Source organism: Epinephelus fuscoguttatus, linkage group LG15 (assembly GCF_011397635.1).
Source record: "Epinephelus fuscoguttatus linkage group LG15, E.fuscoguttatus.final_Chr_v1".
NCBI lineage: Eukaryota > Metazoa > Chordata > Actinopteri > Perciformes > Serranidae > Epinephelus > Epinephelus fuscoguttatus.
The window spans coordinates 4,804,562-4,832,185 of NC_064766.1; the positions used below are offsets into that span (position 1 = coordinate 4,804,562).

General features: G+C 41.2%; 1 protein-coding gene across 1 annotated transcript in view; it reads left to right on the forward strand.

Moving 5' to 3' along the window:
• LOC125902777 (sickle tail protein homolog) overlaps positions 1–27,624 on the forward strand; it is a 152,329-nt gene extending 124,705 nt beyond the window's left edge. The window contains exons 13-25 of the mRNA XM_049599366.1: positions 2,719–2,855; positions 4,416–4,563; positions 4,654–4,969; positions 5,102–5,209; positions 6,535–6,832; positions 8,725–8,826; positions 9,240–9,504; positions 9,609–9,693; positions 11,033–11,239; positions 11,440–11,532; positions 15,719–18,331; positions 19,980–20,111; positions 25,969–27,624. Of these exons, the coding sequence (XP_049455323.1) occupies positions 2,719–2,855; positions 4,416–4,563; positions 4,654–4,969; positions 5,102–5,209; positions 6,535–6,832; positions 8,725–8,826; positions 9,240–9,504; positions 9,609–9,693; positions 11,033–11,239; positions 11,440–11,532; positions 15,719–18,331; positions 19,980–20,111; positions 25,969–26,850 (5,386 nt within the window). The 3' untranslated portion in view covers positions 26,851–27,624. The remainder of the gene's footprint in view (positions 1–2,718; positions 2,856–4,415; positions 4,564–4,653; positions 4,970–5,101; positions 5,210–6,534; positions 6,833–8,724; positions 8,827–9,239; positions 9,505–9,608; positions 9,694–11,032; positions 11,240–11,439; positions 11,533–15,718; positions 18,332–19,979; positions 20,112–25,968) is intronic.

The following is a 27,624-nucleotide window of genomic DNA, read 5'->3' on the forward strand; positions in this document are numbered from 1 at the left end:
TGTCTTAAGACTGTGGGAGAAAGCAAACCCACGCTGAGAAAATGCGTTAACTCCACACAGTAGGGCCCAGGGTTCCAACCCAGAACCCTCCTGGTGTGAGGTACTTCCAACCAGCCACAACAGGGATCAGACTTGAACTCTGTACAGTTCAAGTCAAATCTGTAACTAACTAAACTAAAATCACATAAATTCCATGACCAGTGCCTTTACAGGTCACTGTAGGCCCCACAAAGACTAATCCGAACCAAAACAAGGACTAGTACCAGCTTACATCATATGTTCTGATAGTTTAAATGGATTTTAAAATGATGACATATATTAAAACCAGCAGCACTGTAATGCTGCTCTGAGAGGCCATAGTATGAGCAGGAACTGAGCAGTTAATGATGTGCAATATCATCAGTGCCCACATTAGCCATCTCAGTCAATGTAGTAACAAGCAAAGAGGGAATTTTTCCTTCATGCTGAACCATGAAAGTGAAGTTGACCTTAATTAGCTCAGTGTGTGATCTACAGTGGGCACTATGCTCACTACATGTGTGCTTCCTCACATTATCTGTGTACAGATTCTTTATTCTTATCATGTGCCCAACAGTTACAGAGAAGCAGTCATTGGCAGTGAAAATCTAAGGCCTCCGGCTCCTTCAGCGGTGCTCGTTAACATCTATAAAAGAGAACATCATGCAAGTAAAAGCAAACACTGAATCTATGAAATCAAATACTGCAAGTTCATATGTAGGGCTAACATATGAACAAATTAAATATAAGTGAAGTGATATAAATTTGTGTACACCGTATTGCAAATGAATAAACTCAGGGTGTCTGTAGGTCCTTAAAAAAAGGTCTTAAAATGATTAATATTAGGCCTTAAAACACATTAAATAGTTTTAGGATTTAATTTTGTGAGGTCTTAATTGCCACAAACATTTTATCTTATTTCATTTATCCATCTTTTAATTTATTTTAGTTGCAGTAAGTCAAGCTCTTCTGTGTAAAATTCTACATTTTAGATGTTAGAAATCTTGAAACCCACTGAATCTAATACTGTCTTTTTATTATATTCTTGCACTTTCCTGTTGGCAAAATGTAGCTTAACCCAACTCACTCTAATAAACATATTAGGACCACATATATACTACTTACCTTTATACTTACTATTTATGCTTGAATAAGAAAAATGAGGATTTTTCCACAAATCAGTCTCAAATCTGTTTTAAAATTATCTTGAAAAGGTCTGAAAAGGCATTAAATCTAAGTATCTGATAACTGCAAAAACCTTAAATTGAATGCAAACAGAATATAAACAAGAGTGAAGTAAATGTATAAGCATAATGAGAAGCATAGATATATACACGCAGAGGTGTGAGCAGTTGTATAACAGTAAGTCAAAAGTATATGAGGGTTAAGTGATGGTTTAAAGGTAAAGTGACAACAGTGATCAGCTCAGAGCTCCAGAGTTCAGAAGTCTATGGCCAGTGGGGTGAAGCTGTTCTTGATCCTGGTGAGGTGGGTTAGGATGCTGTGACACCATCTCCCAGATGGCAGTGGGCAGAGCAGTTTGTGGCTGTAGTGATTGGGGTCTCTGATAATCCACCTGGCATTCTTTCTGCATTGCTGGGCATAGAGGTCCTCGATGGATGGCAGCTCCATCCTGGTGCTGTGCTGTGCTGTGCAGTTTTCACCACCCTCTGTACATTATATATCCTGCAGAGAAAGCTGTGTGTCTAATCATTTTGTATGTACATGAATATCAATAGAGTTCATATCCACTGGTCTTTTAAATTGTAAAAAAAAAAAAAAAAAATCGTGGGCAACAACTGCTTTACACAGCTGCAGAACCAGAAAATGACACAAATTTAATTTGACATAATGCGCTGCTTCACATTTCCCACACAGGTGATAATTCCACTGGGCACACATCTGTTTGGGTCATTTGGGGCAGGTAGGACAAGGGGAAAGAAGTCATGCTGTCTGGTTGTCAAATAAGCCATTCATCTGGTTATGCACACTGTTAAGAGTAAGAAATCTTCTTTGTGAAAGATGAAGACATTCTAATGAGGTTGAAATCAAATTCAAATATACTGCTAAAATCAAATCAAATGACCAGGTTAGAACATTGTGGATGTGGAATTTGCTGTTCCTCCCATCTGCACTTTCCCATGTTTTTCATCATAATTGGACCCCATGGCAGGGCATGTGTCTGCTTGAGTGCATTGTACTGGCAGTGTAGCAGTATGAAGGATGATGAAAGTACAGAAACACTTAATAAAAAAAAGAAAGAAGTGCAGATGAATTATATCGTATTTAGTAATTAATGATGGTACAATACAATGTGTAATAACTTGAAAACACAATACCTTTTTTGTTGAATTATATGCACCTGCAGACAACTGTGTGGATATGGGCAACCAGTCTGAAAGGTATCTGAACAGACTCAGTCAGATATAATGAAAATCAGGATGATATGCTCTTAACCTAAAAGGGTTCTCAGTCTGTAGGGCTAAAGCCAGAAGTGGCTTTTTAAATATAATATAATGAAATATGTTATTTATTTATTTATTTATTTTTTTTAAACCTGAGGACCACCAACAGAACTATGGAACCCCTCAAGTGCGTTCTCTGCTGCCATCTTGTGTTTACAGCAGCTATTACATAGTTAATTCTTCTGCCTGCGTTGACCGTTAATTCCTCAAGATTTTTGTCTTTTTCACCTTTCAGTGAACTGGAGGACTATGTGGAACATTTGCAACAAAGCTCCGCCTCCAGTGCCGACCAGCCATCAATCACTCTGAGAGACGTGGAGGAGGGAGCAGTCAACCTGCGGAGGGTTGGAGAAACTCTGGCCATCCTTAAAGGTTGGTGGGTCTGGGTTGTATCAAGCATACAGTACTGATTCAAACAGTCCATCTCTATTGGCTCATTAAAACATGTAATAATTTGTGTTGGATCGGTACACTGAATGTAAATGTAATCATGACACTTGTCCATGAATCAAAAGAAAGCTGAAGACTATGATTGACAGCTACTTCTGCCCATCTTTGACTGAAGTTTAGTTTTTTCTAGTAAGTCTGGAGCCCTAGTGGTTAAACTCAACTTTGTTCCTGTATTGTTCTCTTGGCACTAGATCTGGTGGAACAGGCAGCTGAGCTGAGAAAGACTGTGAGATGTGGAGATAAATTTACAGGAATAGTAAAAAAGAAAAATGCCACCGCTTGTGTTTGGGAGAATTGCCACATATAACTTTATATTAGGTTGACTTCTTTCAACTAGAAATACAGTTTATTAGCCATTTTATTTTTTTTTCAATGGATCATCTCAGTTCAGCCCACTGATGTGTAGGTATCTGCTGCAGCATGTCAATGGGTCCTCTGGCAATGAGTGCACTCATATATTCATTATTCTGTGGGCCACAAGTATTTAAACCCAGCAAGGCTTATCTAAGCAGACTAATAGCATATCAGAAACAGACTTGTAGACAGTGACATACATGCTACACTGACTTCTGTCACCAAAAGCTAAGATTTTACTTTTCTTTTGTTTGTTTTTACACAAATACCATCATATGCTGTACATCCTGGTGAAATGTCAGGAAGGTATGAAGATATGAAAAAATACATACCGCACAAGCCTAGTCAACACACATAGGACAGCTGATGTGTTTATATCTTTGCAGGACTTGGCATTCTCAAAAAAAGCAGCCCCTGGACATGAGGTCTCTGCCCTGTCACTAACGCCATACAGCTCATCAAGTGTCTAGTTATTGTGCTGTTAATGTACATCGCTGTAAGGACGACTAATAAAAACTATAATAAGGTATCTGATCATTAGATTAAGAGAGGAGCCTGTAGAAATGATCTCCACCACTAGTTGTTGATCATGAAGCAGACTCCTCCGCCCCTTGGTCTTCCCTGATTCATTTGTCCAGTCCTGGCAGTGAATTGAGAGCCCTGCTGGAGCAATGGCCAAGTCTGGGATCTAAGGGTGGTGCCAAGTCTCAGTGAGAACCATAATGTCACATTAAAAGGCCAGCATACTCCTGAGTTTATCCAGCTTATTATCCAGTGACTGGACATTAGCTGAAAGAATACTTACAGGAGGAGGCTGGTCTGAAAGTTTCCCACACCTAATTAGGACCCTGGCCTGCAACTCTTGTTATGCCTCAACGCCAGCAATACCCATGGCCAGAGGCGTTATGTTTTTGGGTTGTCCATCTCTCTCATTCCAATGATAATAATAAGTTGACAATATACTTTAATCTCTCTCATTTGTATCCACTTATCACCCTACCAGCCTATTGTGTTCAGGGTTGCAGGACCACTAGAATTCATTATAACTAAATACATATGGTGATATGCAGTTTTATAAAGTTAACGCAGAGTAAATGTATTTTTACATTTCATTTGGTGGTATTACAGGTGAGTTTCCAGAGCTACAGGTGAAGATGCGCTCAGTGCTGAGGCTGGAGGTGGAGGCAGTGCGTTTCCTGAAGGAGGAGCCGCATAAGATGGACTCCATGCTGAAGAGAGTTAAAGCCCTGACTGAAGCTCTCAGTTCTCTCCGCAGGTGCTCATTAACTTCACTCAGAAGGAAAACAGTTATGTTTAACAGGGAAATAATCCTGATGGATGTCTTCGTCCTTCTTGTTATCAACAGGTGTGTATCAGAGTCAACCCCCCCAGCCAGATCAGCTCAGGTGGAGCCTCTAAAGGTGCTGGAAACAGATCAGGGACCCCTGAAGACCCAGAGCCCCCAGAGCTCCCCCAAACCTCAGCCTAGATCCTCGGTCAGAGCTCCTCTTCCCAACCCGCCTCTCCCTGGGAGTCAGGCTGAGGTCAGTCCGGTGGGCTCAGCCTCCCCTGTCATGGCCCGCAGAATGAACGCAGCAGCAACAGTGATCCAGCCCTCCCATCATCACCCCAGCCCCCCACTGACACCCACCCATGGACGAGACTCACCCACTGTGGCCAAGGTACTGCACTGATGATTCGTCCATTTGCTGAATGATTATAAAATCACAAAATGTGAGACAGTGTGTATAAACGGGTGTTTTTGTTAGGAAACAGCCTGTTGTGTAGAATTTAAGAAATGTTGTGTTGTGAAGGTGAGTCCTCGCAGCAGAGAGGGCAGCCCTGCCCTGCAGAAGAGACCGGGCCCACAGGAGAGCCACACTGAACAGACCACCGTAAAACACACAGAGACACATACTGAGGTCAGTGTTCAATATATACTCACTCCCTGTTATTCTGTTTCATTCCTCTAATGTTTTGGCATTAAAAGGCTGATTATTGAGTGGGCACTCGAGACATTCCTCAAACTCATTAATTCAGTCATTATCTGTAACCACCTTTCCTGTTAGGGTGTGCTGGAGCCTATCCCAGCTGTCACTGGGTGAGAGGTGAGAGGACAGGTCGCCAGACTAAAACATACAGACAGGCCTTGCCATAATAGCTTATCATAGGGCTTAGGAGGTTATTCACTGAGTGCTGATCCTTTCTCTAGAGCACAAACGTCTTGTGTTTACTTTAAATACAGACAGACAACAATTCACGCTCACCTTCATACCTACAGCCAATTTAGAGTGAGCAGTTAACCTAACATTCATATTGTCTTATCTGTACTGTAGCAATCTGGATGGATATCGAGTTCCTGTGCAAACACCTGTTCAACCGATCCCCAGCAGCACCCTAGATAGCAAGCACACCCATTGGCACACACAGATATTAAGCATGACCTCAGTCCCCCTTTTTTAACATCAAATTACTAGTTATAAACCAAGTTATCAGCAAAACGAACACTTGAACATATCAGAATAATAGGAACTAAAATTACAGAAACCATCTTTGAAAAAAATCCCTTTAAGGTGTACTTAGAGTTTTTTGTTTGGCCCATGTCCTATCTGCTAACATTGGCCGAGGTTTATAACCTCTACTGTAGCCAGCCATCAAGTAGCGAGTGGGATGTTTTAGTCTCACTTTTGGGGAGCTGTCATATCCTTCATCTTTATTTTACAGTCTATGGACCAAACAAACATAGGACTTTCACCAAGAAGACCACTGTTTGTGTCTCGTGTGAAGCTAAAAGTAAATGTTAAGCTATTAAAACAACGTAACCTAGTTAACTACGTAGTGTCATATATCACATTACATATGTAACGTTACATAGTTAACAGGTGTACGTAAGTTAAGTTACGTTAACCAACGTGTTTATTGTAAGCCAAACAATGATCTTTTGTCTATACCTAAGCAAGTAGTTTTGGTGCAACTGCTACAGTTTCATAACATTAACCACATGTTTAAAACTGCTGTTAACGGTCATATATGACCTGCTCTGATGTTCAGGTATCAGGACATGTTGATCTCCTGCCATCGCTAGGGGTGCTTATTTAGGAAACAGCCTCTGTTGTTGCACAAGTTGGAGGACTTGGTAGTTTGTACTAATCTTTAGGTGAGATTTCTCCCTCGGTTTCAGGCCTATTGATAGTTTTAACAGATCCCCACCTATCATTAACTGTGTGACCCTGTGTGTCCACCTCAGACTACAGAAAGACGAACTCCAGAGAACAGCCAGACGGTAGAAACTGGCAGTGTGGATCAGTCCAACACCAGCCAAGCCAACCAGCCAGCCAGTGTTGACTCCAGTCAGCCTCCACCCCCCAGCACCAACACAAACTTTGACCAGGAACTCCAGGAGGCCCAGGCCAACCTGATGAAGTCCATCCCAGATCTGAATGTGTCAGATACCAGAGAGGATTCCTCTGATTCTGCCTCAGGACAGATGACCTCCACTGCATCAAAGTCAGAGCAGGACACAGCTCTGGACCTGACACTGCAAGGTTGACCATTCACTGAAAACACATTGGGCCTCATGCAACAACACTGTCTTATTCTTATACTTAATCTGACTTTTTTCTGTGAGGTTTGCACATACGTGTGTTCATCATCAGATTCAGGAAGAGCAGATTTTTTTTTCTAACAGCTACTGAACTGTTTCCATTCAAAAATATGCCAACAAAATCTCAACAACAAAAGATAGTACCCTTGTTGAACACAATGTGCATGTTTGCAAGGTTTTTTTTTTACAGTAGTTATATGTTTTATTTGAATTGATTTCGATCATTTAAACTTATGTTTAAACTTGTGAAATTTTGGATAAAGGAAGATCATTGTATGTAACAAATCTTAACTCTCTTCGAATCTTAACTCTCTTAACTCATACATCAGTGCTACTTCAGACCTCTGTGTGTACCAGTGGTTCTTGCATGATGTCAAAAGTTTCTTAATAGATGACAGAATGATGAGTTTTACAAGTAAAAGTAGCTTTAGTTGCCCCTCGTTAAAAGCTGCAGTACATCATAAGAAAGTCACCTACCGTAAGAGTAAAAAGGCAGACATGACACAATATTACCAGGCCTGTGAAAACCATGTATCTCCAAAATGTCAACTTGTCATGAGCTAAGAAAAACAGCCCTGTTTTAAGTTTTGTGACAAACAGTCCAATGGTTTCTTTATCCTAAGTAGTTGGAGAATTGTCTCAGCCAATGAAGGATCATTTTCTCCTTTAGCTAATCTGAATAGTTTTAAATATGGGTGGGCGATTTGCATATACTTGATGCATTGCGGCTTGTTCCACGCGGGATGTGTAAAATGAATATGTCGAGAACATTGAATACAAACTGTCACGTCATTTTCTTTAAGCCACCAGCTTTCACTTTTCTTGCTCTTTCTCGTGGCTCTCTCACAGATTCACAAACACAAAGAAAGACTCACAAACCCCACCCATCCAGATCACTTTCTCCTGAGCAATAGTGTGTAAGCAGGTGAAGCATGTGTCCGCTCTGCAGGGCTCCAGACCGCCACTATTCGGTCGCATTTTGTGACCATGGAAAAGCACTGCAACTTGCAAATGTTATTAAGATATGAACTGGAGAGCGGTGTGTTTGTTTCCAGCTCATAGTAAATAAATCATCATATTAAAAGGTGCAGCGGGAACTGTTGACCAGAAGCTTCAAGTTCAGAGCAGAAACATTAAGACTTCCAGCCCGAGACGAGCCAGGCACTTCAAAATTAAAGCACCAGTGGTTCTGCTTTGATTTATTTATTATAACAATACTTTATTTAACTTAATTATAACAGTACTTTATTTAACTTCATTATTACAGTAACTACTTCATTTAACTTTATTATAACAGTACTTTATTTCAACTTAATTATAACACTAAATTTAACTTTATTATGACAGTGGCTACTTTATTTAACTTTATTATAACTGTAGTTCCTTTAATAATTTTGTATATTAGTAGTCTACAGTAGTTTAGAGGAGAGCTGAAAATATTGAGATATATATCTTAAAATATCGAGATGTTGTCTATCTCAATAAAAATATCAAGATATTATTTTTATATATTTTTATTTCAAATCCCCAACTTTGGCGAAAGATATACAGTGTGATTAATAACTATGTACAATGGCACATATGAATATGACAGTGGATGTATGAGTTCAGCTTAGTTTGTTCATCAAGTGCCTGTTTATCGATCTGAAAAAGAAAAAAAAACATTGGATCATCATTGGACAATATAAATCAGACATATTTTCTCCATTAGTTATATTTGTTAATGTCTAAAGTGTTTCATATGGTGATTGCTGTTTTAATATTACGAAAATCTATTAACCTTTTTGTTTAGATATGATCTAAACACAGTTCATGTGTGTGTTTGTGCTGCAGCCTCAGTGGAGCAGCAAGCTCCTCTGTCTGACTCCCAGAGAGACACACCTCCCCAGCTCAGTGAGGAGGTGGACTCCACCGAGCCACAACCCCCACACACAGGTATGAGACTGGTGTGGACAAAGAAATTCAAACAATGGTATTCTTGTATGTTATATCTTTTTTCTTGTGGTTTTGTCCACACTCCCAATCTATCATTGGATATTATGTCTGCCTGTAGAGGGTCCAGACCCAATCTTTTTATTTTCCTGTGTCTGACAGCATGAATAAAAGACTTAAATGACCTCTGAAATACAGTTGTTAGCCAACAGCAGCTCTTTAAAGGCATGGTGCAGCTGACAAGTGTTGCTATGACAGAGACAAACAGCAGAGCCACTCTGCTTGCTGACACATATTGACACTGTGGATACATTAGGTGGCCGCTGTTTATTTGTTTGTGGCCGTAAGTGGCTCACTCACTCACATATTTTTGACAACTAGAACTAAACAACAACACTCTGTTTGGTTATGTTCAGCTCCAGCTGCAGCCTCACAGCTTCCTGTAGCAGCTGTGGAGCCTCCTCCTTCAGCTTCTCCATTAGCTGCTCCCACAGCTGCTCCCTCAGCTGCTCCCTCAACTGCTCCCTCAACTGCTCCCACAGCTGCGCCTTCAGCCTCTCCCAGCACAGAGCGCAGCAGCCGGCCACAGGTGGAGAAACCCCGGCGCACCAGTGTGGACAGAGAGATGAAGCAGAGTCCAGACAGGGCTGGCAAGTCTCCTCCTCCACCTCCTCCACGAAGGTCAGTTCGTCACTCAGGATGGCTTCTGGGTGGCCTTTAAAGTCTAACATCTATAAATCACCATGAATGCATTATTATTATCAGCTTTATTATTGTCTTCCCAGGTTCCATGCTGTCAGCTCAGGTCTGACCACAGGAAGGTCAGGGGAGGTGATTATCACCACCAGGAAAGAGCCGCTTGGAGCCCAGGTATGTGTGTGAGCGGGCGCAAATCTGTGAATACTGTGGATACATTTAAAAGCATAGCATGATTACAAACAGAAAAATGCAAGTGTCCAAAGTCCAAGCTTGCAAGTAGAAGTCTAGATTTATATTTGAAATATTTTACAGTCATATTTTTCCTGCTCTTGGCACTCTATGTCTAATTATAAACACTGTAAACTGCGTAACAGGATTAAACGAGCTGGAACTTAATAATATTCTGACTGTGCAACTTTACTGGTGCCTGGAGGCCTACAACTTTGAGGCGGTAATTCGAGTTGCGGCAGGATTTTTTGTTAGGATGCTAAAATCCATTTTACTGCTGTGGACTGTTGCCTCGCCCACAGCAGTACATTGCGTAGCTTCTGTGTCAGACTCCAGCCTGTTCCTCCAAACTGGGAGTGTGCCGACTGACAACTACTGTATGTAATACACTGACTGTGGAGTACCTCATACACCCCCACTTCAAAAGATCCAAACTCTCCCTTTAAGCGTGGACCTATGGAGCATTCAGGGCTGAGCAGCGGTTTCTCCTGACTGTCTGTGAAAGTAACGTTATCTTAATGTTAGCAGCCAAAGTAAAGACCAAGGGCTTTTCACAGCATTATTTCAAGCTCGTCACATGCTGTATCTTTAGCTTTAACAACAACAGATTATTACTGATTTTAAATGTACTGCTTAATGTAGTATCCCTTGAAATAGAATTTTTATGATTAGTCTCCAGAGACTCTAATAAAGTTATTATCTACATGTAATAATAATGATAAGAAAACAAAAACTATGGTGTACGTCTGTAGAACAGCCCGTCTGAAGACCTGAGGGCCGCAGAGAGTGTTGATGTTTTTAAAGGCAAACTCAAGACCTACCTTTTTAGCCTGGCTTTTAATTCAAATGTCCTTTATTATTATTTTTATCATTATTATTATTATTATTATTATTATTATTATTATTATTATTATTATTTTAATGAATTAAATTGTTTTTATTTTGTTTTTTAATTTTGTATTTATGATTATTGTGTATTTATATATTTATTTTTGTTAATCTCTCTTTTTAGCCGGCACATTCCTCTATTTCATCACTTATCTATTTATTTATTTACTTATTTATTGACGGATCTGGGCTATTTGTTTTGTTTTTATTGTGTGGAGTACTTTGTGTAGCATTATTTTTGTATGAAAAGTGATATATAAATAAAGTTTGACTGATTGATAATACAAATAACAAAACTAAAGGCTGTGCCCCTTCTTAAAAAACAGCAACCAAATCAACATCGAAGTGGTTCATTTAATTTATGCTGTGTTTTTACTTGATGAATGTGTTAAAGGACGAAGGTGGGAAGGAGAAAGACAAAGGACCACCTGTGGTTCCTCAGCCTAAGCCCCCAAGACAGCCACCAGAGGTCAAACCCAAGCCCCAGATGTGTGCTCCTGCACCTCCCGCTAGTTCCACCTCCACTGCTTCAACATCCTCAGCACACAGGGAGGACGAGGAGGAAGAGGAGGAGGACAACAAATTCATGAAAGAGCTGCAGGTATGTTAACTAATTTGCTGTCTTTTAAAACCTGAGCAGATCAAATGTTCATCCAGTATGTTCAAATTAAATTTGATTATCATGAACACTTTAAAGTAAAAGGTATTCAGCATCCACTGCATTCTTGTGCCTCTGACCCCACCCCTGTCTCTGAATACAACGTTAACCCTCACCATGGACCCTCTGCCCTTTTCACCCAGGTGTTTCAGAAATGCACTGTGAGAGATGTAGGGAGCAGAGGTATGGTTGAACTCTCAGCCTCTGAGCTCCAGAGCAGAGAGATTGAGTCTCAGGTAAAAAGAAAGGGAAAACAAAGTCTAACAACACTAATCATTAACAGCTCAGTATCCACAGCAGACCTTTAACTCGAGTCTCAAAATTTGGCTGCCCGAAGTGTTAAGTGCATGTTTAGAAAAAGTCAGCTGCTTTTTATTTTGATGTAAACTCAACATCACTGGGTTCTGGAAAAGCACAACTGTCTTTGTTTTAGTCCTCACTGAGTTAAAATTCTGAACTTGTGTTGTAATTAACCATCTCTTACTAATCTAAACCCACTGTTTCTTTAACCAGTTACTTGCTATTAGATATTGACGTAGCAGACCAGCAGAGGCCAATGCACAAGTTATCATGGAGGAAAACAGTCCAGAAATAATAGAATTTTGATTCAAGGGTTATTTTGTCAATGACAGTAGTAAGAAGAGAACATTGGTATGCAAGATCTGCCACTCAAAATTAGTGACACAACTACAGTATCCAACTTTATCCATCTTACAAAAATGGTATGTGAAGGTCTTTTTAGCTAATTTATTAGCTCATTTACCAATCTAACATTAGCTTTCATTCATCCAGATTTCATGTCTTGATTTGCTTGCTTCTCACCACAATAACTTGGGACTTGCTTGTGACTTTACCATATGAGACTTACTTCCACCTCTGAAAACCATAATTTAAAAATGCTACATTACAAGTAGAAGTCCTACATTCAAAATCTTACTTGAGTACAGAAGTATTACCAGCAAAATGTACTGAAAGTATCAAAAATAATCATACAGAATACTCCTTTCAAAAGCTCTTTGCCAGAAATTCACTATACTTAAAAATAAAGTGTGTTTATTATGAACTTGACATGTTCACGAAACACTTGCGGTCCATTCAGAATGGACCCACAACCCACTGGACCGCGACACACCAGTAGGGAACCACTGTCAGAGGAGATTATATGATTCACTTTTATGATAAACAAATACCTGCAAGAGCATTTAAGGCCCCGTTCAGATGTAGCGCTTCAGAGGTTGTGCTACTGTCGCGCCTGCCGTTACTAAGCAACCAAAACCGCCTGTCACTCATAGGGGGAGTAAAAAAGTTGCAAAGTTTACAAAAACTAGCTATCATCATGCTCACCAGTTATCCCAAGCTCCGAGCTGATAATTCTCCAGGCATTGTTCCTTCTGTTGGAGTCAAAGTAGTACGACGAAGACAGGTCATGTAACTCTGGGTATCCCTGGACAAGAATGATAAGTTGCTCCTCCATTGCTTGCTGCCTTTCATATCACCAGATGTTTTGGAGTCCGTTGGACCGAAAGGAAGAAGCAGGTCCGTGGAGCTGATTGGTTAATTCTTATCACATGACATGCAGTGCGCTTGCTGCATTTGAAAAAGTTGAGATTTTTCCATCTCTGTTTGCCGCGGACGCGCACGAAAAAACAGGCGCGTCGCACCGAATGCGCGCCGCTACGGCGTGGCTTTGGATTGTGAGCGTGCTTGACACGCGTCTACATCGAAACTAATGGATTTGTGCGCACAAAAGACGCTACATCTGAACGGCCCCTGAGGGTGTTTTCACATTCAGTCCTTTTTAAGTGAACCGAACTCAGTCCTTTTAAAGTGGACCAAAAAGTGGACCAACAGAAAAGGGACTCAGTTCTTTTTGTGTTCACATTGTCAGTTCATTTTAGGACTCAGTTTTCTTTCTGGTCATCTCCAGCTCTGATGGAGCCTCAGTCCTCTCTCTGTCCACACTATAGCCTAGAATATATTGATATAGTTTTGTTTTTAATCTGACATGGCACTGCAGTGTGGTTATGAAGCCCCTTGCTTTCAGATGTACTTAAAATTGGATGAAAACCTTAGCATTTCTGTGTGCTGTAGACTGTTGCCATTAAATATATTCTGCATTCCACATCTGGAGATGTGCACTATCTTCTATAGACCAAACTACTTCTTGTCCTGCGTCCTTGCAAACGTTACAGGCAGACATGGTGTAGTGGTTTTATCAGGCGTCCCAGTGCAACAGCATGTGATCTAGAGGGCTAAATACAATGGCAAAGAGCAAAGCGAACCTGGAGTGCTTTGTGTTCACAAGGCACAGGTTTAGCGAACCTCACCGCGAACTTGAAGTGACCACCTCTGGAGGTGGTCTGAGTATGGTTCACTTCAGAGGGGTGTGGGTTCTCTTCCAGTGTTGATATATGCCAAGTGTGAAAGCACCCTAAGATTGAAATGATCCACTAGATGGAGCTTTTGTTATGGAATCAATCCTATTCATACATTATAATTAACATTAATGAAGCAAATTAGATAGTTGCTCACCTGACTTAATTGGGTTTGCTCACCTTGTGGTTTGCAGTGAATATATTCTTGCTTCTAACTCATAACAGCTAACACTCCTGGATTAACATCATTGAGGCCTTGATATTGACTAATCACTTCCTTATTGCTCTGTCGCTCTGTCTATATATCAGTTACAAAAAACAGTGATGTCATTAAAAATAAATGTGACAGGTCAAGAAACACCAAACAATCAGGCGGGTGGGAAACAAACTAAACTTTACTGCAAAGGAAAGCTGTGTACTCAAGTTTCAATTAACCCACAAAGGGACCCCTGTTATGCCCACCCACACACACACATTCTTCCATGGATAGGTGCATGGATGTGCATCAACAGAAATAATAAAGGTATTAAAAGAAATGCTGGAGCCACCTTTGGGCCCTTACTATTTCACTTTGATTTGTGCTTCAGTGGTGCACACTGCCAAGAAAACTTGTAAGTAATCAAAGTACCACAAAGTAAGCACCACACAGATTAGCTGAGAGCTGGGCCCCCTGAGGGTCTGTGACCCAGGGGCGGTTGCCCACTTTGCCTGCTTTGTTCAGTCATGTGTGTGCACTACAAGGGTAAATACAATTGGTCATAACTCAAGAAATAATTAAACACATTTCTAATAAATAATAATGATGAGGAGAATAATTATCCTTAACAAAACACACTAATGATCACATTTACAGCTGGTGTTAGTATGTATAATGAGAGTGTCTACACACTAACACATTAACAAGACAGAACTGTTTTAAGAGGGCCCTCAGATTTTTATCTTATTTCTGATTTTACTGACATAAAAATAAAAATTCATGGAACTCAACTGGTGCTATAATTCTGTTATCTCCATGTCTCTCTTCCTCTTGGAAAACAGTAGCCACAGACTCCCAGATTAACTCTTTCATCACTGTCCTGCACATTTTACCACCTTGCAGTGGTTCTTGTATTGTCTTTGCTCGATCTTTGGTCATATGGACTTTATAAACTCTATACCTGCTATTTTGGATTAATAAACTTCGGCGCTCCACCCTGCTTTGTCTTCTTAAGTCTTTCATTTTCTTTTAACAGGGATCACTATGAGTGAACATGCACACCCACAATACAATGCAGCACTCACATAAGCCTTGCCTACATAGCTAATAACACACGTGTCATGTTAAAGATGATGTCAAGGCAGTTTCACGTGACATTACAAAAACAATCAGCTGAGAATCCGGCCCACATGTAGAGGGCACCATCTGCAGTGGAAAGTACCTGGTTTGAAAATCTAGTCGAGTTAAGCCAAGCTGCTCCATGCAATGGAATTTTGGCGATAGATGTGTATCACCAGCCTTTTTCTGCAGTGCAGTTACTACCAGTGAACTTCAAGTTGTTAGTCAACTGAATAGTTAGTAAAGGCATCTGGACATGGAGTAGTAATCAATTCTGCAGTCCTTACTATCAAATTTAGTTTAAAATGTACACTTGAGTAAACATAAGTCACAAAACCCAAAAAAGTAAAGGTGAAGGTGATAGTATACTGCAATGTCAGCCAATGTTACTTGGGCAAAACATTGTATTGGCTAGTCACACACATGTATGGCAACATTCCTGGTGGATGACCTTATTTATTGAACTGCATATTTTTTACTGTTTACCCGACAATTGTGGTGACTAAAATTGGTACCTGAAACAACACAACCCCCTGCACTGTTTTGAGTCTGAATAACTGCCAAAGCAATTTCTGGAACATAGCAGGGACAAGCCAAAAATGTATGGGTTTTGATGGTGAAACAATGGATGTGTATTATTAAGTAATACTGGGATATAAAGAATAAATTCAATATATATCATACTTGATATTCAGATTATGAAGTATTTAATGTTGCCTTTTGTAATTATAGGTTACGACAGAACTGTCGGATAAGAATAATTTGCCAGGTGGAAATAAGCAATGGAAAGGAGAGGTGAGGACAACTCAGACATCACAGGTGGCTAATCTGAAGCCTTCTGAGTTAACAGCATTTTACCACCTGTCAGCTCCTCAAACGAGAAAAACAAATGGCTGCCCTCATAAATTCGTAACAGCAGTTGGACTGGAAGAACACACTGACGTTAAGAAAGACTATTTAAAACCTGATAAGAAGAAGGAAGCAAAGGAAAATGTGATTATACTAGTGTCTTCCTTTAACTGTGCAACAGTAGAGAAGTTGGAGGTACCCACACATGTAAATTTAAAAGATGTTCAGACTGTCCAGAAGGATGAGGAGGGACCAACACTAACCCAAAAGCAAGCAGAGAAGATGGAGATACTTCCAGTAATAACTTCGCCAAAAGAAAGTGATCTTCCTGTGAAAAGTCCTGATCAGATTAACAAGGGGGTTGTTGGACAGGTGTGCTCCCCGACTGCGGCAGAAAAGAAGGTCAAGTTTACAACCATTGTTACTCTACAAAAAGAAAACTTCCAAGCTACCGACTCGACGAGTCCTGACAAGACGAATGAAAAAGTTGTCAAAGAGGTACCAGCTGACAAGAAGTCAAATTTGATGGTAGTTGTAACTTTACAAAAAGAAAACACCCCAGAGGATAGCTTGATAGAGTCCCAGCAGGATAAGTCACGGAGCCCTGATCAGGAATGTGTAACTTCTACTCCTGTCATTAAACTCCCCCCTCTTTCACCCGGCTTGACTAACAGCCACAGCAGCAAGCAGCACAACCAGGAGGCGACAGTGCAAGTATCCAGAGAGCAATCTCCTTCACCCAGCTTGACTAACAGCTACAGCAGCACACAGCAGAACCTGGGGGCATCAGTGCAAGTATCCAGGGAGCAATCTCCTTCACTCAGCTTGACTAACAGTCACAGCAGCACGCAGCAGAAACTAGGGGTATCAGTGCAAGTATCCAGAGAGCAATCCCCTTCACCCAGCTTGACTAACAGTCACAGCAGCACGCAGCAGAATCTAGGGGCATCAGTGCAAGTATCCAGAGAGCAATCCCCTTCACCCAGCTTGACTAACAGTCACAGCAGCACGCAGCAGAATCTAGGGGCATCAGTGCAAGTATCCAGAGAGCAATCTCCTTCACCCAGCTTGACTAACAGTCACAGCAGCACGCAGCAGAATCTAGGGGCATCAGTGCAAGTATCCAGAGAGCAATCCCCTTCACCCAGCTTGACTAACAGCCACAGCAGCACGCAGCAGAACCAGAGGGCAACAGTGCTAGTATCCAGGGACCAACCTGTTTCACCAAGCTTGACTAGCAGCCACAGCAGCACGCAGCAGAACCAGAGGGCAACAGTGCTAGTATCCAGGGACCAATCGCAATACACAGAAGAAGAAGGTAGCCTGAGCCCCGATATTGGAGACAATGAGGGACCTCCTCCTCCACCACCTCCGACTGGTAAAATCAGCCTTAGAATCGCTAGGAGCAAGAGTCCAAGAGTCAAGAAACAGGAAGACCCAGGAAAAATGAGTGCCCCTGACACAGACACTGTATCTGAGGACAGCACCGGTGAACACACTTATCTGGGGCATGAGAACGAAGGCTTTGATGACAGTGATGACTTTGATAAGAAACCTATTATCGTTATTTTGAATGAACCTATGGACATTCAATCAGCCTACAAGCGTCTGTCGACCATCTTTGAATATGAGGAAGATCTTGATGGGATTCTCTCAGCAGAAAGTATTGTAGATGAAGAGGACACAATACAGGAAGACGAGAAACAAGACATGAGAAAATTTCGCATCACCAAAATAGATACAGGCTCAGACCATAAAGACACCACAGGAAATGGTCACAATTCTCTAAATATGCAACACCAAAGACCTTCAGCAGATAACAGCACAATTTCTAAAAACCAAGACCAGGGCAAACCAGACTTGCTTAAAAAGCCAGAGACCAAAAGGAAATTCAAATTTAAGTTCCCTAAAAACAAACTGGCTGCAATTAGCCAGGCCATTCGAACAGGGACAACCAAAACAGGAAAGAAAACACTTGAGGTTGTTGTCTATGAAGAAGAGGAGGAGATAGCATCAGATAGCAAGCCAGTGAAGGAGACCAAGAAGCAGCCAAAAGAATCTAAGAGGTTTGAGATCAACAGTACCAAGCAATTCAACTTTGGTGAAGACAATGCCTGTGACATGGACTTCAAGTTCTCCCCTCCCTCTGCTACCAGATACTCAAAGTCACATACCCGGGTAGAGAAGCTCTGCAAGAATGCGTTTGAATCTATTGACAGTCTAGAAGAGTCCATCAAACAGTTGGAAATCAGTGTGGACAGTATCTCTCCCCCTTCTTCCCCATCCAGCGTTGTGTCTTCATCTCCTCGGTCTCCAGATTCTTCCTTTGACTCCACTGACCGAGCTCAGCGTAAAGGCAAAGTCAAACGAGAAAGGGAGAGAAGCCCTTCCAAGAGGCCGGCCTCTCAGATCCTCAAGGGTCCAAATCCACCTCAGAGTAAGAGGGCCAAACCGCAGCTTGCACAGGACACAGGGAAAACCTCCACCAAGAAACAGGTCTGATGTTCCTCTTCCTGCAGAGCTTGCTTGCTTCAGTGACGCTGGGCTGGTGGTGGGCTCTCTACTCTGACTCTCTGACTCTACACACCTTTTGTGTTCTGTGATTCTATTATTTCACAGCCAGCGGTCATTCTGTGTTTTCAGGCAATGGAAGTGGTAGGTCATACCAGGAAGGACAAATTGACTTATGCCTCATTTCCGATGTATGATACCGGTGCGTCATGACTCAACTGGCTTGGAACTGTTCTTTTTCGATTTTCCATTGGCAAAAGTTGTGGATAGTTCCTGGTACTTTTTACAACTACCACCCAAGCCTAATTTTCAAGCAAGCGAAGCTGATACTAGAAGGTGGAGTTAAAAACTGCAGACCACTGGTTGGTCAGAGAGGATCATCACTAGCACAGGACATCCTGCACAAACCCACCATTTTTAAATAGCCAAGCTATAGTCAATAACGACCACAATTTTTTTAAATGACTCGACCAAGATTTTAACTAATGGCAGCTAACAAAACCATGCTGTGGTCAAATGACAAAGTGCAGTTGCTCCACTGTTTGGTTGTTGGTGAAAGGATGGAGTAATACGCGCTGTGTGGTCTTGAAGGTGGCGTCATGGCGGTTTCATGTTTTGTTGTTATGACAGTGAGCTAAGAGTCCCACCTACAGTACATTGACTTACTGTCTGCAAGAGCAAATGCATTGAGAAAAGCACCTGGTACCAAACATGGGTTGAGTCGAGTGGAGCTGAACCATGCAGTGGTAATGAGGCGTTGTACTGGTTTGTCCATGTAGCTTGAAGGTTCAGTATATTTTCTACAAAGAATGGCTTTTTGTAGTCTCTCTGGTCATTTTAAACAAACTAGTTATGGTTCAGTGACAAATGTATTAAGCAAGATGGTACATACAACTTTACCTGGACACTAAAAGGGACAAATACAGAAAAAGCTATATGTGTTTTCAGACTGAAGAACAAACATGTTTTTGCCATGTGTTATCCGCACAAAATGTGATTGCTGGAATGTCTGTTTATTTGCCGCAATGGACCAACTGTACAACTATTAGCTTTAGCTAGCTAGTTGATGTACACACCAACCAAGTGTGTCCCTGTGCTCTGTTTGAATGACACTTCAAACTCTGACTGTTTCCAAAACCTACAAGAAACTTTAATTCTCTCTGTTATTTCCCTCCACATCCCTTCCTCCCATGATTCACTTCACGCAGCTCAGGCAGATGAAACTTTGCCTCAATTCATATTACACAGCACAAAGTCCTGTTTGCATCCAATCACATCTTTGATAGTGTTGCTCAATGTCGTAATATTGTTGAACATTATCATTGATATCATCAAAAAATATTTTATAGTATTTTCCTGCCAATTTCAATCACCACTGATGACTGATATACCACACTGCTAACAGTATAGACCACTCAAATGTACATTGTACCTCTGTGTGCTATTTTAAATAACTTGGAGTACAATGGTTGATGTCATCTTTTCTCTGAATTTGCTGCTTGATCTTATGCCTTTGCCTGTTTCTCTATGCCGGAGTTGCTGTTCATACAAATGCTGTATCTATCGCCCACGTTTTTCAACTATAGCACAGTCCCAGCCAGTCTTACCTTTTCTTTATGCATATTCTTGGTAGAGCTCCAGCAGCACCTCCAGCTCCTCTTCTCAGCGATCCCACATGAAGGCTCGCCACTCCTCCTCCTCCTCTGGCTCACCAGAGAAGACACCCAAGGGTCAGCAGCAGGCCACCCAGAAGCAGCCCAGCCAGGTAAGTTAACTCTGAGAGACCTGAACATAGCACCTCGTAAACAGCAGAGACTTAAGGGGAGTCCACCATAGTTTATATATAAAGATAGATGACATGTCTCCATTTCCTCACACTGTACTAAAATGAAGCCAAAATATCTCAGATTCTGCTGCTGCGCTGCTGACGTCATTTGCCAGAGTCTGTGCAGTAGCAATCAGCTGGTCCTGGTCCTGCCCAAACACCTTTCTGACCTAATTTCCAAACTTATCAGAAAAATGAACACTAAAACATCAGGGCCCGTATTCACAAAGAATCCTGAGACTAAAAGTAGCTCTTAGTGACATCATTTTTCCCTTGGTAAGATAAAAGTTATTTACAAAGCATCTTAGGCCTTAAGAGAGCTCCTAAGGTGAAAAACTGTTAGGAGGAGGGAGGAGGACTTTTAAGAAGCCTAAGTGTGTGGCGGAAAGACAGAGAGGAAGGAGAGATATTCTCCATATTTTGAATGACAGTGATTTAATACGACGCTACCGGATTGATCGTGCAGGGATAATGTTTGTGGTTGACCTCATCAGGGATGAGCTGCAATCTCCGCTCTTGCTTTGGATTGCAGCACGTACCAGTGCTTCTCACACTCATCGCGTGTGCATAAAAGGAGAGGGAACGACGCATTGATTTGTCGGGCAATGCGTGCCCAAGTCTGCCTCTTCCCTTGTGCCGTGATCCCGGGACCAAATTTCCCTCTTAAAACTCCTCTGTTCTCCTCCACGAGCCGTGCCAATAGCAGGCACTGCTCTTCTGTCCAGTTCGGCTTTCTCGTCCTTTTTTTCTCCATTTCATTCGTTGTTTTGGTCTTTCTGCCAAATCAAACCGCTTTTTACAAGGAGGCCAGCAATCATTGTAATTCCTGACAGCTGAGTCTGCGTCCACCATTAATATCAAATAGATTAAGTAGTAAAATTACCAGCATGGTGAGTAAACATAACAATAAGCAATCAGTATAATAATTGGCATGTGAATGAGGTACGTTCAAACATTTTGAAGCTGTGTAACAATTAAACTAATTTTGCTGAGTTTCATCATCATAACATAAAATTATTTTCACAATTACACATTTCTTAATACAGTCTTAAGTTCTATAATCGGTTGATTTCACGATCCATTCATTACTAGGAGAGCATTTTTTTTTCTTTTTTTTTTCCCTTTTTGTAACAACCTATCACAGCTTTTAAAAGACTGCGTCATACCTAGCAACGGAGTCAACCACACCTCCTCACTAAGATAAAAGTTTCTGTCCCCTCCTTGCTCAGAGTTGCTCTTAGAAACTTCTTGAATCACTCTTAAGCTAAGATTCCTTTCTAAGAATTTTTAGGCTAAGTTAGGAGCTCTCTGAGAGGACTCTGAGAATCTTTGTGAATATGGGCCCAGCATTATAAACACTACTTAAAATTACAGAAACCATCTTTGGGAAAGTTTTATTTAATGCGTGCAATCGAGATGTTTTGGCTTCACTTTTGGGTAGTTGTCATGTCATCCATCTTTATATACAGTTATTTTGCTCCACCAAATGGCAACTGGATTTGTGTTCTTTAGATTGAATAGAACAGGTTAACAAACTTTGACCTTTTGTTGTCAACTGCCCAATGCCTGCTTCATACTACACAACTTAAGCCCTGATTTTCCACTCTCAAACAGTTTTTTGAGCTCCCTGACAAAAGTCCCAGATCAGACCCAATCCGACTTTGGCTCAGCACTTGCAAATCAGTGCTCAAGCTCTATGTGTTTGCTGTTTAAAGATGCACCCAGATACCCCAGCAAGCCAAATATCTGGACCTGTTGGGAACCTGTGGGCAAGCTGTAGCCAGTGAGACACAGGTTGAGTGGAAACCTGGGGGAGGGGTCACCTATGACAAATAGGATGTTAACTGTTTGTGTTGTATTTGCAACACAGACCAAAGTTGATGTTGCACCTTGAGAAAACAGGTCATAAATGGTAATTGTAAAAGGACGTGTGGAACTCTCAATCACAAGACAGCGAGTTGTGTAGTGTGAACAGTACAGCAATCTGACAACTTTGAAAGTCTTGCAGTGTGAACTCGGCATAACAGAGGGTAAACTAAACCCTCCCATCAGTGATCAGCATTACGAAAACCAAATAAACAAAAGCTTGTTCTCGAAAAAGCAATAATGACTGGTGTTTACAGTTTAAAAGAACTCTTTTCTGAAACTTCAGGTGGACTTTCCTTACAATGAAGTTATAGGAATTTTAAAATCTAGACTCTTGCTGCACATTTAAAGATAATTATATTGACCCAACATTAGTTTACTCTCTTAGTCCCTATAAAACATGCAAGTAGCAAGCAGAAGCTTCAATTTGGGTTAAGTCATGTGAAATGAATAAGTGTAAATCCCCCTCTTATTTGCTTAAACTACAGAATCAGTCTTTAGAAATGACATCAAAATTGATTTGTTTAATTTTAACAAACTACTTGAGCTTATTTGTAGGTATCTATAAGAGCACCTATTATTATGTAGCTTAGATGAGGATGAACTGGGTACCACCAATAGTCAATAGCTTGGAAAAGGAGCAAAGAGTATTTTTTTTTTTTTTTTTTAATTTATTTGACTGTTGGCAGTGAGTTTTAAATGTACTGAGGTCATTTCTGTGGTGGTGCACATCTGTCTTATTTTGTGGGTCTTCCTCAAATTCTATATGTCTGTTTGTGTCTGCATTCATGTTCCTCTTCACCTCGGCACACTTCCTTCAAGATACACTCTCTGACTCTGTTACCATCTTATTACCATCAATGCTCTTCCAAAATGAGCTAAGTTAATATTTTCAAACTCAACATAGTTGACTATTGAGTTTCTAGATCAGAGAGTGGCTCTTGACTTGCATGTAACCTGCATGTTTACTCTGTACAGCTGTTCTTCATCTGGCAGTGAGTTGTGGAAATATTAATTGGGCATCAAAAACTCAGAAACGTTCGTTCCTCAAACACAGACACGCAGAAGCCACCATTTACAAATGTTAATAATCCAGGTGAAACATCCATTGTTGATAACCATCACATTTCTGTCATCAAAGAGTCACCCTGTTAGTACTGCATGTATGTTGTGCTCAGTGGCACCAATGTTTAGTGAGATTCATGTAATCAAATGTCAAATCTTTAATGACATGTTGAAGTAATAACAAAACAATTCCAGGTTTTATGGAAGGAAAAAAGTATTTTATGTATTTTTATATTTTCTGTCATCAACCGCCTGTACAATATCTCTACTTTTTCTGGACTGATCTTGATTAATCTGAGAGGAAATAGCACTGCATTTTGTCAGTCATGTGTTACTACTGTGTCTTTGGCCAGCACAGTAAGAAAATGAACATAAAAAAAACATTTATCCAGAATTCTTTAAATCCAAAGAGAGGAGTTCCTGTGTTAAATGTGATGGAAAAACAAAAACAAAAGTGCAATCAGCCAAAGACCGAAAATGAAGCTGCTTACTCACCGGGGCTACCAGTTGCAGCAAATATGACAGAAGGTTGTTATAGACGTTACTAACCAAAGCTTAAAGTGCAAATTTTGGTGCTTGTACTTTTTTTTGTAAGAGTGCCATTTAATACTTCTATTCCACTATATGTCAGAGTGAAAATATTGTACTTTTTTACTGTGCTGCATTTATTTGACAGCTAAAGTCACTTTACAAATAAAGATTTTATATAAGTAGTATCTGATGAGCTTATAACATGTGATGCACTGTTAGAGACTAAACTACCCAACAGTATATGAGATAAATTTGCTGTGTCATCCAACCACAACAGTAAAATGCAACATACAGACAAATACATCACTAGTTGTATACAATAAGAATCCAATAATAATTTCTCTACATAGAGTAATTTGAATTTTGAAATTTCAGATACATTTTGCCATATTTTTACTCAAGTAACATTTTTCATACAGGACTGTAAACTGTGACCTTCAGACAAATCTGACGACACATAGTAAGAACTTGTTTTGACCTTAACCACATCCTAAGTTCCTTTACACCTTAACTTACTGTCAGGTGAGCGACTCACAACACTGTTGACATACTGACCATCAGTATGTCAACATGCCTGTTTACACCTGGTATTAACATACATTTCGGTGAAGCAAGCACAAGTGGAAGGTTGAGACATCACCGTTCACACCTGAGTCTGTCATGTGTCTGACCACTTATGCTACCAGGTCACAGGGCGAGAGATGGGACCAAGTCACACATGTGCAAGTCTCAAGTAAGTCTCAAGTCTTAACCTTCAAGTCTCCAGTAAGTCCCAAGTCATTTTTTCTTGGGCAAGTCAAGTCAAGTCAAGTCACAGGTTATATCAAGTCAAGTCAAGTCCAAGTCAAGTCACCTTATTATTGTAATTTTACCTGCAAAATCTGATCTTAATAAAGTGAAAAGACAAGATATAAGTAACTGTCAGTAAACATTGACTTTATCGCTGCACTGTTTACTTTGCAGGGACGACCACCATGCGTGTGCGCACACACACACACATGTAGACACGCATGTCTTGCACTGTGCTGTTCGTCTTTTGCTGTAATAATGGTAATTCCGAAAGCCGAAGATGATGACTCTCGGTACCCCTCCCGCTGACAAGTTGATGCCTATCTGATATAAGAGGGCCTGTTTCTCCAATAAACACGTAAGGTACGTAGAGAGGGCATGACTGATTGACAGGGTAGTGATCCAATCATGACAACGCCATTCTCAGCCTGCACTCCTACCGGGTAATCAACATTATTTTTTAAATTAATTTATTAATTTTATATTCTAACCGAAAACATGATGTGAATAACACTCAAGTCATTCAAGTCATCGTGTCTCAAGTCAAGTCCTGAGTCTTTAACTTCCAAGTCCGAGTCAAGTCTCAAGTCTTTTATTTTTTGTCAAGTCACGAGTCATCAAAACAGCGACTCGAGTCAACTCGAGTCCAAGTCACAATGATTCGATTCCCCATCTTTGCGAAGGGCCCCACATACAGCCCAACTGGCCATCAAAGTCTTATGACGAATGTCGACAATATTTGATTGAGTTTAGGTTGTGATGTCAAGTGACCAAAATTCAATGTCAGGACACCATTTGATATAGAATACTGATGACAGATGTCATTGATATTTTGTTGGTTTTAAGTTGTGTTGTTAAGTAACTGAAATCCAACATCTTCCAAACTTCTCAGGCCAACATTATCATGACGTACAATACTGACATTTAGTCACAGGGTATCGCGATCAAAACGTCTGCAACACATCATATCGGTAACATCCACACTGATATAAAACTGGTAGGCTATAATACCGAAAGCATGGATATTGACTCGTGTTTTACCTTTGCATAAAGGAGGAGGAGAAAAAAAGTGACCTAAACAAATACTGTCCAATTTCAAAACTGTATTGTCTGTCTTAAATCCCAGAAATATTAGTAAATTTTCGAATTCAACACATCTTCCTCCATAGGGCAAAACAGTGGACAGTCATACAATATGTTGTTGAACTCGTCATTAAAAACTTGTCACAGTGTGTCTTGGTGGTCTGGAGATCAGATCACCCAAGACCCATGTTAATACCAGATATAAAAAGGCTTCACAAACTTTCACAAAAAGGATGTTTTTCCTTACAAAAACATGCTCTTTGAAAGGATGTTTTCACTGTGCCAACTTGTGAGTGGGCACTTAAAAAACAGGAGTGGACTGTATCATTTCTAGCCTCAATAAAAGGATTGGCTGGCCAAAGCCATAGAAGTAACAGATATGATTGCTGAAATGGAGTGTTCTTTTATGTGGGCTGTGTGTTGTTGGCTTTGACTTGCCGTGTTCCGTGGTGTGTGTTTACAGGCTAACAGCAGGAGCAGTAGAGCAGCCGGGGATAGTAACCATTCTGTCGTTGCTTTGCGTGCCTCTAAGATCCCAGCCTTGTGCCATAGCTCCGGGAAACACCCGTCTGCCTCTCTGTCCACTCCTCACTGCTCAGACACCACCGATAGCTTCCAAATCCTCTCCTCCTCTTCCTCCTCTTCTGCTTCTTCACCTTCAGCTTCTTCCACATCCCCCTTGGGGAAACACTCTCTTCTGTCTCCCCCTTCAAACGTTTCCAAGTGTCCTTCCCATCCGTCTTCTCCTTCTTCGGCCCAGAATTCCCGGCAACAGGCTTTCTTATGTCCCCTCTCCTCTTCCCTCTTGGTGAAAAACTCCTCTGTTTCTCCATCAGGCTCTCCACCTCGCTCCCCCTCTCCATCCTCGCCCTCTTTCTCCCCTCCTCCTCACAAGTCTTTTATCCCATCTCTGAATCTGAGTCGTCTCCTTCCCTCGTCCAGCCACGTCTTGTCGCCATCCCACGCTAACGTCAGCCAGGCCCACCACGGGCCTCGCAGCAGCAACAAACGCCAGCACCGCCTCGTCCTCACCTCTACCTCCACCTCCACCTCCACCTCCAGCACCACCTCCACCTCCCAACACAGTTACTACTCTTCATCCTCCTACTCTTCATCCTCACCCTCCTCCTCGTCCACTTCTTCCTCCCTGTCCCCGACCTCTTCTTCCTCCTCCCCTCCCTCCCCATCCTCCTCCCTCCTCCCCACCATGGTGAGTCATGGGGTGAGGAGCGTCCGAATGTCAGCCTCCAACCCTGGCTCTCCGGCCCGCGGCAAGAAACGCACCGGAAACCAAGCTGGCCGAGCCCTGCGCACGGCAGCGGCAGCCTCAAAGGATGCGGTGTGATGTTTTCATCTACAATTTAGGCTTTATAAATGTGTAAGTGTAGAAGGGAATGTGTGGGGCATACCCAAGTGATGAAAAAAGCTAATTGCACTGTGTTCCTACAGCAATATTGTGTGATGTTTACCTTTTGACATTTTTAGATGGGTTGTGGACAAAGATTAGGCTTGTTAAACCTCTCATTTTAAGTCCAAACCACACTAGTGCCATATGACATGCATCTAGACAGTCACCCCTAGAGCCCTACCAATACATTGGCGTGGTTGAGATTACAGGCTGTCTTTATCTTATCACAAATATTTCTCTTCTGTCATAACACAGTACAGCACAGGGATACCAAAGATATACTGACGTAAATTAAAACTGGCATTCTCTAGTGAACCACATCATTTGTTCACTAGAGAACACTGTTTATTTTATTTTAAAATGTCCCACTGATAGTCGTTTTCCTTTAAACTAGCTCTGGTTCTTGAACCACTTCTGTTCAGGATTCTTGAAACCTTGGTGCTATCTAGCAAATTAGCCCGCATTTTGTAGCTAGTCAGTAAACTGATGTAATCACGGATGTGTCATCAATGGAGGGTGTTGCACAGTGCACAAAGGAAGTAAACAGTAGTTGCAAGATGTCAGATCACATTGATGACCTGTGAGCTGTTACCATTGATAGTAATGAACAAAAATTTAAATGCAACACTTTTTTTTGCTCCCTTTTTTCTACAGTTTGAAGTTAAAGAGCTCAGACTTTTTCATGCACTCAAGAGATATATTTCTTTTAAA